Source organism: Acinonyx jubatus, chromosome A2 (assembly GCF_027475565.1).
Source record: "Acinonyx jubatus isolate Ajub_Pintada_27869175 chromosome A2, VMU_Ajub_asm_v1.0, whole genome shotgun sequence".
Taxonomy (NCBI): domain Eukaryota; kingdom Metazoa; phylum Chordata; class Mammalia; order Carnivora; family Felidae; genus Acinonyx; species Acinonyx jubatus.
This window is the reverse complement of record NC_069383.1, coordinates 149,374,343-149,385,675: the sequence shown is the minus strand read 5'-3', so window position 1 is coordinate 149,385,675 and position 11,333 is coordinate 149,374,343. Positions and strand designations below refer to the sequence as shown.

General features: G+C 45.9%; 1 protein-coding gene across 1 annotated transcript; it reads left to right on the top strand.

Moving 5' to 3' along the window:
- Positions 1 to 3,529: 3,529 nt before the first annotated feature.
- Positions 3,530 to 8,980, top strand: LOC128314999 (translation initiation factor IF-2-like). The gene is made up of 3 exons (XM_053220299.1): positions 3,530 to 3,869; positions 3,940 to 4,951; positions 8,912 to 8,980. Exons 1-2 carry the CDS (start codon positions 3,530 to 3,532, stop codon positions 4,581 to 4,583), a joined length of 984 nt encoding a protein of 327 aa, XP_053076274.1. The 3' UTR covers positions 4,584 to 4,951; positions 8,912 to 8,980.
- The last annotated feature ends 2,353 nt before the right edge of the window (positions 8,981 to 11,333 follow it).

Genomic DNA, 11,333 nt, shown 5'->3' with positions numbered 1-11,333 from the left:
AATTTAAAAAAGTGCTAACTCCTAGTTAGAGGTAGTAAAGAGGTAATTTCCCTCCGTAAGTTTATGGATGCCTTCCATGTAAGGCACACTATATAACAAAAGCTTCTTAATACTGCAATTTAAAGGGATCACTCCCAGGTTCTTGTCTCCTTCTACACTGGCCCCCTTGGTGATCTCTTCCAATGCTGTGGTTCTGAATACTAAGTTAATGACCACAAAATACATCTCTAGTCTCCAGGGTCTGACCTGGATATCAACTCAACCCAAATGTCTAACAGGCATCCCAAAGTTACCATGTCTAAAACTGAATTCCTAATCTATTTCCCAAACTTGCTCTGGTCACGAAGTCATATCTACCTTGGTTGATTGCAAATCCCATCTTTCTAACTGCTCAGACCAAAAATCATCTTTGATGATCCTTGATCATCAAGGATGATCTGGGAATCATCCTTGGCTCCTCTCTCATCTGCCACATCTGATCTATTAACAAACCATATTGGTTTAATCTTCAATGTGTATCCTGAATCCAGTCATTTCTCACCATGTCCTATTACCACTTTACAAGTCACCAGCATCTTTCTCCCAGATTGCTACCTTCAAGTCTCCTTACTTTGCTGTTCCCCCCTGCCTGAAGCTGAAAACAGACTATGTCATTCCTCTATTGAAAACTCTGGGCAAAGTCCTCATAATGGCTCTACGAAGCACGGTGAGATCTACGCCCCACCCTAACCCAAGTTATATCACTCTTTTTGTCCACTCCATTCTAGCCACACCAGGCAGAACTCACTAGGTCTGCCTCAGCACCTTGGAACTATTTCCTCTGCTTGGAATGCTTTCACCCCAGATATTAACACAGCTAATCCCTGTCCCTTTAAATCTTTGCCTAAATATTATTCTCAAGAAGGTTCACCCAGTCTACCTCATTTTAAACTATAACATCTTCCCCCGAAATTCTGGATCCTCCTTACCCTGCTCCATTTTTCAAAGCACTTACCTTTGAACATTCTATATTATTCATTAGCACCCCTCACTAGGAGGGGTGCCCATAAGGCCAAAATTTTGCGTGTTTTGTATACCACCCACCCCTAGCGTGCCTGTCTCTGGTACAAAATACGCACATGTTCAAAGAACAGCATTCCTGGGGCGCCTGGGTGGCGCAGTCGGTTAAGCGTCCGACTTCAGCCAGGTCACGATCTCGCGGTCCGTGGGTTCGAGCCCCGCGTTGGGCTCTGGGCTGATGGCTCAGAGCCTGGAGCCTGCTTCGGATTCTGTGTCTCCCTCTCTCTCTGCCCCTCCCCCGTTCATGCTCTGTCTCTCTCTGTCCCAAAAATAAATAAAAAACGTTGAAAAAAAATTAAAAAAAAAAATTCAAAGAACAGCACTTCTATCATTGTTAAGTACTTGCCTGTCTCTCTCATCAGAGAAGTTCCTTGAAGACTTTAACTGGATCTAATTTGCAGCGTCCTCAACACCTGGCCCCGATAGCAAACACCTAGCGCACAGATACTCAGGTGATTACAGCCATTTTCACCTGAAATACAATCCTATGTGCCACAGGAAAAAAGCCAGGTCTCCCAGCTGTGCCTGATTAAAGACTGAGTACAAGACAAACACAGAACATCAGGCTCCAACTGCTTCTTCAATCAAACTAAATTCACATTTTGTGCCTCAATTTCTTCCCGTGTCAAAGAACCATTTCAAACTACCTAAAGTCTAAAAGGGACACTTGGTCATGTCACCCCCTCAAGCCCACCTCATCTTTTCAAGCTTGACTTACAATCGTACCTCTTTTAAGTTTTCCCTGATAACCCCAGAGAGAGAGAAGCATTTACAGAGGCCACGCTCTGTGCCAAGGGCTCTTCACACATAATTTTCATTCAATCCTCCCAAAAGCCCTATGAGGTCGCTACCGTCAGGATCCTGATTTCAAAGATGGGAAAACCTTGGGGGTAGAGCTCGGGGGCAGAGCATTTGACTGCAAAGATGGGAAAACCCAAGCTTAGAGACATGGAGTCACTTGCCCAAGGTTCAACGAGTGTACAAGCCCAGGTAGGTCTGATTCTGAAATCCGAGTTCTTTACCCCTACGCTGTACTGCTCTTGTCTATCCAGGAGTATCATGACTGACTGGCAGCGTATACATGCTACCTCAACAGGGTTTCCTGTCACTTCACGCTCTAGGCTTCAGTTTCTGCACCTGAAAGACAAGTGACATTGACCAGGGTGCCGACGAAGATCCCCTCTAGCTCTTACGTTATAACAGAAAACATTTTATAATTCTTCATATACTCCACGCAGGTTAATACACACACACACACACACACACACCCTTTGGAACTCAGTCACTTAGAAATCCAAAGCAGTAACAACAGAAAAGAAAATAAAAACTCTCAAGACCTTGTGTAAAACAATAAACATTCTTGATTCTTCCCCACTTAGGTCCACCAAAGATGCACTTCTGAGTCCATTTTGCCACACAATACGAAAAGTGGTTTTTTTCCCAAAAAAAGTGGGAGGATGTCATCCTTAAAGCCTCTGAACTTCACCACACAACCAAGTAAAAACTGTAAGCAGGCATTTAGTCGGATCAAGGGATAGCATGTTATTTTGTACAACTGTTCAATAAGTGTTTATTGGATCATGATACAGAGTTGTTTGAGGTTTTCTGAGTCTCACACCAAAAGCCTATATAACATGAGCTTTGTCACTGGACTGAGGATTGTGCAGTAAATCAAAACAAACCTAATCAAGGTAATGTTAACCTAAAAGGAAGGAACCCATGAAACGATAAAGCCGTGTAGGGACAACTTACTGTTGTAAGTTAAGACTTGGGTTTGTTTAGAAAGGTAGCGTAAGTACTTCTCTTTCGGTGCAGAAACCATCAACACCCCAACAGAATCCTTCTGTGTTGCGACTAAATCTAAAAGTAAGATCCAGACACGACTGGACCAAGTTGCAAAGCTTCGGGCAAAGAGTTCAACAAAAAAAAAAAAAAGAAAAAAGAAAAAAAAAAAAAGCCATAGCAGAGCTAAGGTAAAATGTGTCAAAAGAGCAAATCTCTTGGAATCATTCTGCTCACAAAAGTGACAGTTTCAACCGAAACCCCTACCAACCGTTAAGTTTGCGAAGAGTCGTACGTTCATATCTCTAGGTAGACTCCGACCAACACCAGCAAATGGAGTTTAAGAATAGCTTTTTAAAACAATAGTCTTGTGAGGGCGGAGGGAAAGAAGTGAATCCAGGCTCTGGAGTGGAAGCTCTCGGGAGGTATTGGATACAGTAGCAGCTACAGCCCTCCACAGAAATGTGTTAAAAAAAAAAAAAAAAAATTTGCCCAAGTCTGAAAAAATACGGCCGGGCAAAACTATTTCAGTTTTCTGGAACGCTGTCTCTTCAGAGAATCCTCACACGATCCTCAGTTTTTAAGTCTTTATGAGCGGTAGAAAGTCATCCATTTAAGGTAAAAGGTTCCTGTTACCAAGGAAGTAGTGTCCCAAAGTGTGCAAATCCCACAATCTGGAAGAGAACGTATGCCCCCTCCGAAGGCTTTCATTTTCAGGCGGAAAACCAAACCCGGTGTCACCTCAACATCGGGGCCACACAAACCTCGCCACCATTACAAAACCCAAGTGCCAAAGGTGCAGAAGCTGAAGCCGGAAGCACTGCGAGGCCGGGATCGAGTTCCAGGAGGGGGGGGGGGGAAAAAAAAACCAACCCGAGAGTGCAGCGCGGACCCTCCACGGACCCCGGCCGAGCGACGCACGCTAGGCCCTTCCGGTCCGAGCCGCCGTCTCCGGGAGGCCGGGCGACAGGCCGGGCGACGGGCCGGGCTTCCACCCGAGCCCGGGGATTCGCGGCCTACCCTCGCCGGTGCCCTCTCGCTGACTCCGACACCGGCAGCTCCTCCGCCTCGGTCCCTGCGCCTGCGGCGCGGCCTGAGGGGTTCGCGGGAAGCCGGAGGAGACCGCCGAGCCACGGGCCGGCCGGGTCGGTGAGGACGCGGCGGCGGCGGAGGCCGTGGCCGCCCCTCCCCCACCGGCCCGGCCCAACCGCCGCTGCGACGCGACCGGCCGCGCCAACGCCGGGCCCAACCGCCGACCCGCGGAGGCCCGGGCGAGGCGGCGGCGCGGGCCTGCTCCCCACGCCGCCCGCGCGAGTACACCGCGGGCCCGTTACTCCTCGCGCCGGCCCGCGCCGCCGCCCGTCAGGACGCGCCGCCCTCGGTTCGGGCCGAGGCGGCGGGAGACCGCGGAGCTGATACTTACTCAGGGGTCGGGTGCTCGGGGTCGTAGAAATCCCCCATCTTCGGAGGCGGCTGCGGCGGCAGCTGCTTCATCGGGAGCGGCTGGAGGCGGCGACGCGAGCCCCCTCCCCGCGGCAGGGCGACGCGCGGGAGGGGAGGGGAGGGGAGGAGGCCGCTGGTCCGACCGCGGCGGCGGCGGCAGGGGCGGCCCGCGTCGCTTGCTCGCTCGTTCCCTCCCTCCCTCCGGCGCCCGCCCGCCCGCCGCTCTCTCCCCCACACACTCACACGGGGAGCGACGCGCACCCCGCCAGCCCCTCCGCCGCACAGGCCCGGCCCCTTAAAGGGACACGCACGGGCCGCGCGTCCGCCGCCAGTCGGCGCTCCCGCAGCTGCCGGGCGACCCCCAGGCGGGGGCGGGTCGGCCGGCCCGAGTCTGCCCGCGGCTTCCCGGAACAATAAGCTCCGGGCCCGAGCGCCGTGGACCCGCCCGGGACCCCAAGTGAAGGCGCCGCGGCGACCTCTCCGTCAGGCCCGCCGAGGCGGCGGGGGGCTGAGGCGTGACCCGGCCCGGCCCCAGGCTGTTGGCAGGCGACGTCGGGGGAACGGCCCGAGCCCGCCGGGACTCTAACCTTCCTGCCCCGCGTCCCGTAGCACCGACGTCCGCGGCCGCGCCGACGACGGCCCCTCCCCCGGGTCCCGGGACTCTGAGGTACCGCGGTCGCCGCTCCTCCCGAGCCTGTCTCCCTTCTCTCCTTTATTTCTCCTGCTCGCGCTCTCTCCCCCTTGCCTCTTCATCTCGCCCCTCGGCAGGAACGGAAACGTAGCCAGGTCGGGGATTCGCCCGGAGACCAAGCTCCCCGGACGCCCCCTCCTCCTCCGCGCCTCCCTCTGGGTCATCTGCCCCCCACCCCCACCCCAACTCGGCCAGGCCACCGCGCCGGCCTTCCGCCGGCTTCTTAAGGCCTCGGAACAAACATCCTTTTTAAAGGCTGCTAATCACTTTCCTGCAAAGATGACAAGGTGAGCTTAAAGGGGACAACTTGAAAGGGCCAGGGTTTTTAGTTCTTATTTTTGGAAGGAGAAACAAGAATGCGCAAAGCCTTTAGCTAAACGCTCGGGGCGTTGAAGAGTTCGTGGCAACTGATCATTTTGAAATTGGGAGTTCACAGGATCACCGTAAGTTTAAGATTTTACCAGCAGACGGCTGCACGGAAGTCTGTGTTGTGGACTGGAATGTTCGCGTGCCACCCCCCCCCCCCCCCCACGTCCACACCGTTGAAAACCCTAACCTCTCAGGGATTAGGAGGTGGGGCCTTTGAGGTGATTAGGTCATGAGGGTGGAGCCCTCCTGAATGGAATTAGTGCCCTTATAAAAGAGACCCCATTGAGCTCTCTCGCTGTGCTGTGTGCCACGTGAGGGAGGACTCAAGGAGAAAAGGGAGGACTACCACCCAGAAGAGTTCCTCCAGCAGACTTCAGCCATGCCGGCACCTGCACTCCGATTTCCAGCGTGCAGAAGCGTCAGCACTAAATTTCGGTTGTTTTGGGGCGCCTGGGTGGCGCAGTCGGTTAAGCGTCCGACTTCAGCCAGGTCACGATCTCGCGGTCCGGGAGTTCGAGCCCCGCGTCAGGCTCTGGGCTGATGGCTCGGAGCCTGGAGCCTGTTTCCGATTCTGTGTCTCCCTCTCTCTCTGCCCCTCCCCCGTTCATGCTCTGTCTCTCTCTGTCCCAAAAATAAATAAAAGTTGAAAAAAAAATTTTTTTTTTTAATTTCGGTTGTTTGTAGCCACCCAGTCCATGGTATTCTGCTATAGCAGCCTAAAACAAGACGGTATGTGTCCTAATTACTGAAGTGTGACCTAAGTGAATTGACATCCTTTATTAGCTCTTTTTTATATCCTGTGTGCGCGCACGTGTCCGTGCCTGCGTGTATAAATTCATATGCAGGCAGTGTCTATTAGCGTTTTCTTATCGTTTCTCACTTGGGGGTCATTTTGGCTTTTTTTTTTTTTTTTTTTTTCTGTTGCCTTTAGGCGTAGGATCCAGGTGCAGGGCCCATCTGATTCCCTAGATTCAAGTCTCCCATGACCACTTCTCTAGAGACCATGAACGTTACATAATTTCTGTGTTGTTGTTGTTGTTGTTGTTTTCTCATTGTGAGATGAGAATATTGATGTGGACAGGTCCTTTCACTGTTTTTAAGGATTAAGTGAGAGGATATTTGTAAAGCTCTAAACCTTCAGTAAATGTCAGCACTTAATCAGACATTTCAGGGCAGTGGTTAAGTGTACCAGCCCTGCCACTTTCCAGTATGTGACACTGGGCATGGTTACTTTTCATGCACAATTGTTGGAGGATTGAATACTATTAAATGCCTTCATCTGTTGTTGTACCAGCGTTTTTTGTGCACGTATTTTAAATCCAAAGAGGATGTATCTTCAGAACTTATTCTTGGGCCTGGCCTCTTGATCAAAGCTGTGGAATAATTTGGTCTTTAGCATTATTATTATATATTGACTGTCTCCTGTTTTGTTACATGAAGCCTTCTGCAAATGTGTTTGAAGGAAAAATGTCAAACGTCTTAAGGTGAAACCTAAGAAGCATTTATCCCTGGTGAGCTGAAAACCATAAAAACCTTCATAATTGCTCCTGCCATTACTACTTCCTGTTGACCCATCCCAGGGGACCCCAGGGTAGCCTTTAGTGACCTTGAAACAAAGTTGACTCAGGCATCTCTTGCTTTGGGGTAGACAAAAGGCCAGAAGTTGGACATTGTCCACTGTTCGGCTCCAGGTACCTGGTAAAGAGTTGGGGGGAAAAATGTGGTTGAGGGGATGGCAGAGGCACCAGTTGCTCCCTCTTCAAAACTAGTATTTGTAAACAAAATGTTTAAGGTAATATACTGGCAAGACAGAACTGACACACACAGAAATAATACAATAAGACAGTGAGGTATCTAAAGTGCCACTGGACGGTACTTTTTTTTTTTTTTTTTTACCTCCAATGTGCCCAGGCCAAAGCTCTCCTGCCTCACATAGGAACCTGGCCAAAGCTCTAGAGAGAGGGAAATGGTCATTCCCATCCTTGAACCCACGGCTAAAGCTGAATGGGGAAACCACTCCTAACCAATTACTCTTGCCTCTTCCCATCCCGCTCTTCTTGCACCGAATCTTTTCCCCAGGTGAGGATTCTCAGGAGACTGGTTGTGCTCAAGAGATGCCAATTTGGAACAGACCAGCAAGCCCCAGGCCTTCAGTCCTAGGACTCCTCGAAGTTCCTTGCTTTGCCAAGAGGGGGCAGAGTTGACAGTGGCAACAAGGCCAACATTGGGAGTGGGAGCAGGGCAGTGTGGGCAGTTGTGTCTCTACCCATGTGCTCCCACAAAAACTCTCACCCGGCAGAGTCAGGCCTATTGTGGCAGCCATAGCCTGTGGTTAGTAGTCATCTGCTGATATGTGAAAGGTTGAATATGGTATCAGAGAGGCAGTTTGGGAGTATACGTGAATAACATACGCAAAGCTGGGTTATATCAAGATCAAATGTTTGAAAATTCAGGCTTGCCAGTACAAGACTCATGTAGATCACAACAGTTTGTGAGATACTTACTCAGTTTCTTTGATTATTTAAATATTATCTTGAATCTGTTCCCAGCTGACATGATCCTTATCTATTTATTCTTTCCACCCCCCCACCATGTGCTCTTAAATAGAGGAATGGTGTGTATTACAGATTCCAAAAATGTCTTTTTCTTTATTTGGTCTCTGGGAACCCAAAATTAGCTGTTGCTATGATTGTATATTAACCAAAAAAATCATAAATGCATACAGGTCCATCCTAGCATTAGAGTAGAAACATGACTTGGGCATTTAGAAGCTGTTACATACTGTTTTTTTATGGTGATTTACTGCTTAGTTTTAATAGATCAACAAATTATTCTGTTACAACTGAAATTGATTCCTTTCCATTAATTAAAAATGTAATGAGATACTGGTTGGATCACTTGGATCAAGTGGTTTAAATGTGTATTTACTTCCCTGTAGGATAGAAATATATAAAGCCAACATCTTAGCATTTAGGGAGGATAAAATGTGATAATGTCTGAGAAAGTACTTGGTGAATGTAAACTAACAGCCATGCGCCAAAAAATTAGCTACCTTATAAATTTATGTAGATACCCGAAGCTCGGCATAATTGAAAGTTATTTTAGATTTAATCAGTATACAAAAGATAGGTAGCATCCTTTAGAATAATGGCTATTTTAACTGTTCTACACAAATCTGTCACACCCTTTGGCTCTGGAATTCCTTAGAGAAAAGAGTATAATTGCAATTGATCTTCAATCATGTTCAATCTGCAGATCTCCACACAAGAGGAATCTGTGAAACAATACGCAACCCATACTGAGTCCTATCACATACATTATTTATGTCAAGTGAGCACCTTCCTCTGGAGTAGTAGTATACTCTGTAGTTGTCTTTTCTCTTCCATATCTCTTTGTTAACTGACTTCCATTACCTAAGTCTATCTTCCCAACTCCTGTCATTGTAGGCAGAAGCATCATTGTCTTTCATATTTTATAGTGTTTGGCCTGTATGTTCCAGGTGTGTAATAAATACTTTGCTACTTTTTTTTAAAACCTTACCTTTTTTTTTTACTCTTTTTCTTTTAGAAACTCCTCAAGCGTTCACATTGGATTTTTCTGTCAAGACTACATTGTTGACCAGCTAATAACATCCAGGTAAGCACTGTCTTTTGTGAAGACTCCTTCATAAGCCCCTGAGAGCCAACCATTTCATTGGGCTTGAAAGTGCTGACTTGAAAGAACCATACACTTAACCGTCAAGTACACAGGAATATTATTAGTTATGTGTTAATATGTGTTAATCTCGTCTTCCCTACAAGAGTATCAAACACACAGGGAACTGATGGAGCGTTTGTTCTATTGTGTTTTGATGTTGGCATCTTGGATCTCGGGAGCTACTTATTGCATCTTTCTTCCCAGCCTTGTCTCTCCCAGCAAAGGACTAAACTCATTTTAACAGATTAATAAACCAAAGATCCTAGAGATTAAGGTACTTACCTAGAGTCACATGGCTTTTAAGGAATGATAGAGCCAGGATTTGAATGTGGCTCTCTGATTCAAGATATTTTCAGACAAAAAAATCTGGAGTTTACCACCAACAGAAAACACTCCCTGATGCAAGAAGCAAAGAAATTGGTAAGTAAGTGGTTAAAATTAAAAATGCAATAAAGGAATAATACTAACAATGTGTGTGGTTAATGAAGTAAGGCAAGATGGAACTAATATCCTGGACAACAAAGTCATACTTTGAAGTGGGAAGGGTGGGATGATGATTAGACTTAAAGTTTTCCAAAGTCCTTGTATTGTTTGGGAAGACAATAAAAATATTGATTAAGCTTTATTCTTTTAAGTATTCAAGTTAAAATATCTCAGGTAACTAAGAGTTTTAATTTCTAAATTAATAGAGGGAGAAAATAGAATAAAAATCCAACAAAAGCATCATGATGATAGAAAAAAGAAACAAATAGTGAAACAAATAGAAATCACAAATAATATGGTAAAAAATAAATGCAAGTATTTCAGTAACTATAGTAAATGTAAGCCGAATAAAGTCTCCAATTTAAAAAAAGAATGCAGGGGCGCCTGGATGGCTTAGTCAGTTAGACTTCGGCTCAGGTCATGTTCTCACAGTTTGTGGTTCAAGCCCGCGTTGGGCTCTGTGCTGCCAGCTCAGAGCCTGGAGCTTGCTTCCGATTCTGTGTCTCCCTGTCTCTGGCCCGCCCCCGCTCACGCTCTGTCTCACTCTCTCTCTCAAAAATAAACATTAAAAAAAATTTTTTTAAATAATAAAAAATAAAAAAAGAATGCAAACAGACAAGAAAACGAAATCCAACAATATGCTATTTTTGAAACATTCTCAAAACGAAGAATATAGAAAAATGTAGGAGGATGGAAAAAGATGTCAGGCTAATATATCAGTAGAAAGCTTACCGGTAACATCAGACAAACTAAGAATAAATGAAGGTTGCTAAATAATGGTAAGTTCAGGACCCTAGGACTTCAGAATTCTAAACGTGTATGTTCATAATTACAGGTCCTTAAAATACTGAAGCAAACTTTCACAGAACTATGAGAAAAATATATAAATTTCCCACTGTAGTGGAGATTTTAATACACCTCAAAATAATGAATGGATAGATCTTACAAGAATCAGAAGATATGAGCAACATAACTAAGAGATTAAGGGGCACCTGGGTGGCTGTGTCAAACGTCTGACTCTGGATTTCAGCTCAGGTCATGATCTCACGGTTTGTGAGTTTGAGCCCCACGTGTGGCTCTGCACTGACAGTGCGGAGCCTGCTTAGGATTCTCTCTCTCTACCTCCCTCTCTGCCCCTCCCCTGCTCATGCTCTATCTCTCAAAATAAATAAAGTTAAAAAAAAAACGAGACTGAATTAATAGACATATTAAATGTTGTACTTAATAGAGCATTCATATCCTTTTAATGCACACATGTGAGATATTTATGAAGATTGACCACATGTATGTCCATGTGGTAATTCTCAACAAATTTTAGATGACTGATGTTGCATAAGCCACATTCTCTAACAAACATGCAATTAAGTCAGAAATCACTAAGGGGAGAAAAATACATTTGAATATTGAAACACATGCTTGCAAATAACTTGTTGGTCAGAAAAAAAAAAAACTATGATGGGAATTACAAAATAATTGGAACTAAAGAACAATGAAATGTAAATCCTGGATTTTCCTCACTAGGAAAAATTTTTTTCTTTTTGTTTTGTATCTAGATGAGAAGATGCATTTAGCAGAGCCTAATGTGGTCATCACTTCACAATATATGCAAATCAGACCATCACACTGTATGCCTCAAACTTACATGGTGATTTATAGCAATTATTTCTCAATAAAACTGGAAAAAATAGTGAAATACCAAAATCATAGATATAGCTAAAGCAGTAATTGAAGGGAAATTAGGAATTTAAATACTTATGGAGGAAAAGACAAAATTGACAATTACATGTCAAACCTAAAGTAGAAGTAAAGA